The sequence below is a fragment of the Lactuca saligna genome, chromosome 3 (assembly GCF_052625555.1).
Source record: "Lactuca saligna cultivar CGN05327 chromosome 3, ASM5262555v1, whole genome shotgun sequence".
In the NCBI taxonomy this organism is placed as follows: Eukaryota; Viridiplantae; Streptophyta; class Magnoliopsida; order Asterales; family Asteraceae; genus Lactuca; species Lactuca saligna.
Window position 1 is genome coordinate 124,399,674 of NC_136419.1, and position 2,520 is coordinate 124,402,193.

At 36.2% G+C, this 2,520-nt stretch overlaps 1 protein-coding gene across 1 annotated transcript; it reads right to left on the reverse strand.

Annotated features, from left to right (window-relative positions):
- Positions 1-425: 425 nt before the first annotated feature.
- On the reverse strand, positions 426-2,170 carry LOC145033928 (vignain-like). The gene is made up of 4 exons (XM_078982407.1): positions 1,681-2,170; positions 1,345-1,574; positions 1,114-1,251; positions 426-1,028 (listed from the first exon to the last, which is right to left on the reverse strand). The coding sequence occupies exons 1-4, from the start codon at positions 2,150-2,152 to the stop codon at positions 753-755; spliced, it is 1,116 nt and encodes a 371-aa protein (XP_078838533.1). The 5' UTR covers positions 2,153-2,170; the 3' UTR covers positions 426-752.
- Positions 2,171-2,520: the final 350 nt, after the last annotated feature.

Below are 2,520 nucleotides of genomic sequence, written 5' to 3' on the forward strand. Positions count from 1 at the left end.
ATTGTAGCTAACTTATCTATGTATCTTGTATTATTAATTATTGTTTAGTTGCATAAAATAAATAATTTTGGATCCCATCAGTTTTTGATGTTTTTTTAATTAGTTTCCGGTTTTATTTACCTAACTCAAGAATATTCTCTTAAATTTCAATGAAATGCGGACCCAATTGCTTCTTTTGGTTTTAGAAAAAAATAATATAAGCATTAAGTTTTTTTATTAGTTTTCAGTATTATATTCATTTTGTATGAAACAAATATTTAAGAGCAATGATTTTTTAGTTTTCATTACAAAGAAAAAAAACTACGACAAAAAACGAATTCGTAGAAAAATAAAAATAAATTGTTAAGACAGCTGAAACATGTCAGATTGTGAGTCGAGTTGTTGAGAAACAAATCCAGGCGCATAAACGTGGAAGATGGTATATATGAATGGGGGCATCAATAACATCTCACTTACATTACATTTTTATCCATATAATTTTTTACATCAAAAATTAACTCCATCATAATTACTATAATGGCACCCCAAAAATCAGATGTTTTGTAGCCATTCATCTTAAGAAACAAATGATGGAACATGATTTGACCACAAACTTTTGGGTATAATAAAGAAGTGTTATATGTTGAATTCCATATTACAAAATTAAAAGAAAATTTATCATGAATCTCCGCGTTATGATCAGTAATCGTATCATACCTCGCATCCTGCTAGAAGGGAGATTAATAAGTATCGTAGAGTATGTTGTGGTTCCTCTAGAGGTCTCTACTCATATGAACCACAGGGTCGCCGCGTCCTGTATCATCTTGACCAGCTTCTTCCCTGGTAGGAAAGCGAGGTTTCGTATTTACCCCACTGTACCCCTCTTTCTCTGGAACTCCACGAAGGAGTCTCACGTATCCTTCCTCTCCCCAATCTGTTCCCCAAGAGTTCTTCGCTATCCAGTATTTGGTTCCATCAGGATCCGTATCGTATCCAACAATTACTACTGCATGCCCAGTGTTGGTTCCAGTAGGTGCAGTCATAACTCCCTGTTAATCAATTATTAATTAATTAATTAATTATATATAATCTATCTTTTAATTATGGTAAACAGCTGAATAAGGTTTGAGTTACCTCTTTATACAGCATAAAAGGTTCTTCACATTCAATTGAAGCTTGTACAGGCTGGTTCGCAACTGATGCCATAAGAGCCGGCTCAGAATTAAATGGCACCCGCTCATATCCATGAATTTCTACCGCAACATCATGCTCCTGTTATATATTCATTCAAAAAGTTGAGATGAGATGATAATGATGATGATAACAAGTTTTGATTTGGGACATGCATGCATTACTCAATCTAACCTTTTTAACATTGCAAGTCTCAGCCATAGGCTTGTAAGGATAGTTTTTGGCGGTTGTTAGACCTTTATTGTTTGCAACGTACAAGAAGGCATCGTGCATTTTCCCTCCGTTACATCCGCCACAATTACAACAGTCGAGAATTTCTTTAGGTGATAATTCTATTAGTTGCTTTGTTCTGATCGCGTGTAACGATGCAATTGTATCTGCTGCTGCAAACGCATAGCAACTTCCTGCATGCATGCATGCATGTGTAATACTATATAATTATGTATATTACAAATACATATATATCCCCTTTATTGAAAGAAAAAACGTTATGTACGTGTTGCCACTTACCACATCCTCCTTGATTCACGACAGGGGTGACGACACCTTGGGCTCTCCAGTCAATAGCCGGTGGGACATCAGTGAAATTACGATACTTGAAAGGGTGAGGCCACTTGGCCTCGCTGACGATAGACTTCATTCCTGGCCGGATCTTTGGAGAAGCCTTCAATCCAGTATACTTGCTCTGAAACTCGGCCTTACCCATCCCTGCAAATTTGTTCATCTGTAACTTATATGGCTTCTTTGCCTTGTTTGTCGAGTGAACAATGTCCAGGTTTGCCTTGAACGCTTCGTACTGCTTTTTTTTGTCTTTGTCGCGCATAGCCTGCATATTGTGGTGACTCCTCCACCTTTCAAACATAGCCGACTTTCCCTCATCTGTCTCAACCTCTTTTTCATCATATGTGAAGCCCTCAACAATCCCCCCTATACACCAAATTAATGAAAGTGAAACCAAAATTAACTTGCTCATGATCTCCATTTCGATCTTGTTGCTAGCTGCTCTTCTTAGATTCTAAATTTATTGTGAACGATGACGATGGAGAACTGACATTCTAGGAAAATAGTGAGTGGATGCCCGTGAAACAATCTCAATCAACAATAATAATTGTCATGATCGAATCATACATGTGTACTCCCGGACCCCATGAAATTAGTTACTGCATACTTGGTCAGATCCAAATATAAATCTCTTATACACACACGTGTATATACCGTAACTTTTTAATTCATAGGATAATATATACACGCATTATAAATTAGTAAATTTGACAGGCTTTTACTTAAAGTTAACGATATATACTAAGTGAAAACCTGTGGATGTTAAATAGAATTTAAAATTTAGTTATA

Excerpts from the sequence above, each read along its gene's own strand:
- LOC145033928 (XM_078982407.1), bottom strand. The coding sequence starts at position 2,152 with ATGGAGATCATGAGCAAGTTAATTTTGGTTTCACTTTCATTAATTTGG. Across the intron at positions 1,252-1,344 it reads AGACTTGCAATGTTAAAAAG|GAGCATGATGTTGCGGTAGA; the intron begins GTTAGATTGAGT and ends AATATATAACAG. Across the intron at positions 1,029-1,113 it reads CTTTTATGCTGTATAAAGAG|GGAGTTATGACTGCACCTAC; the intron begins GTAACTCAAACC and ends ATTGATTAACAG.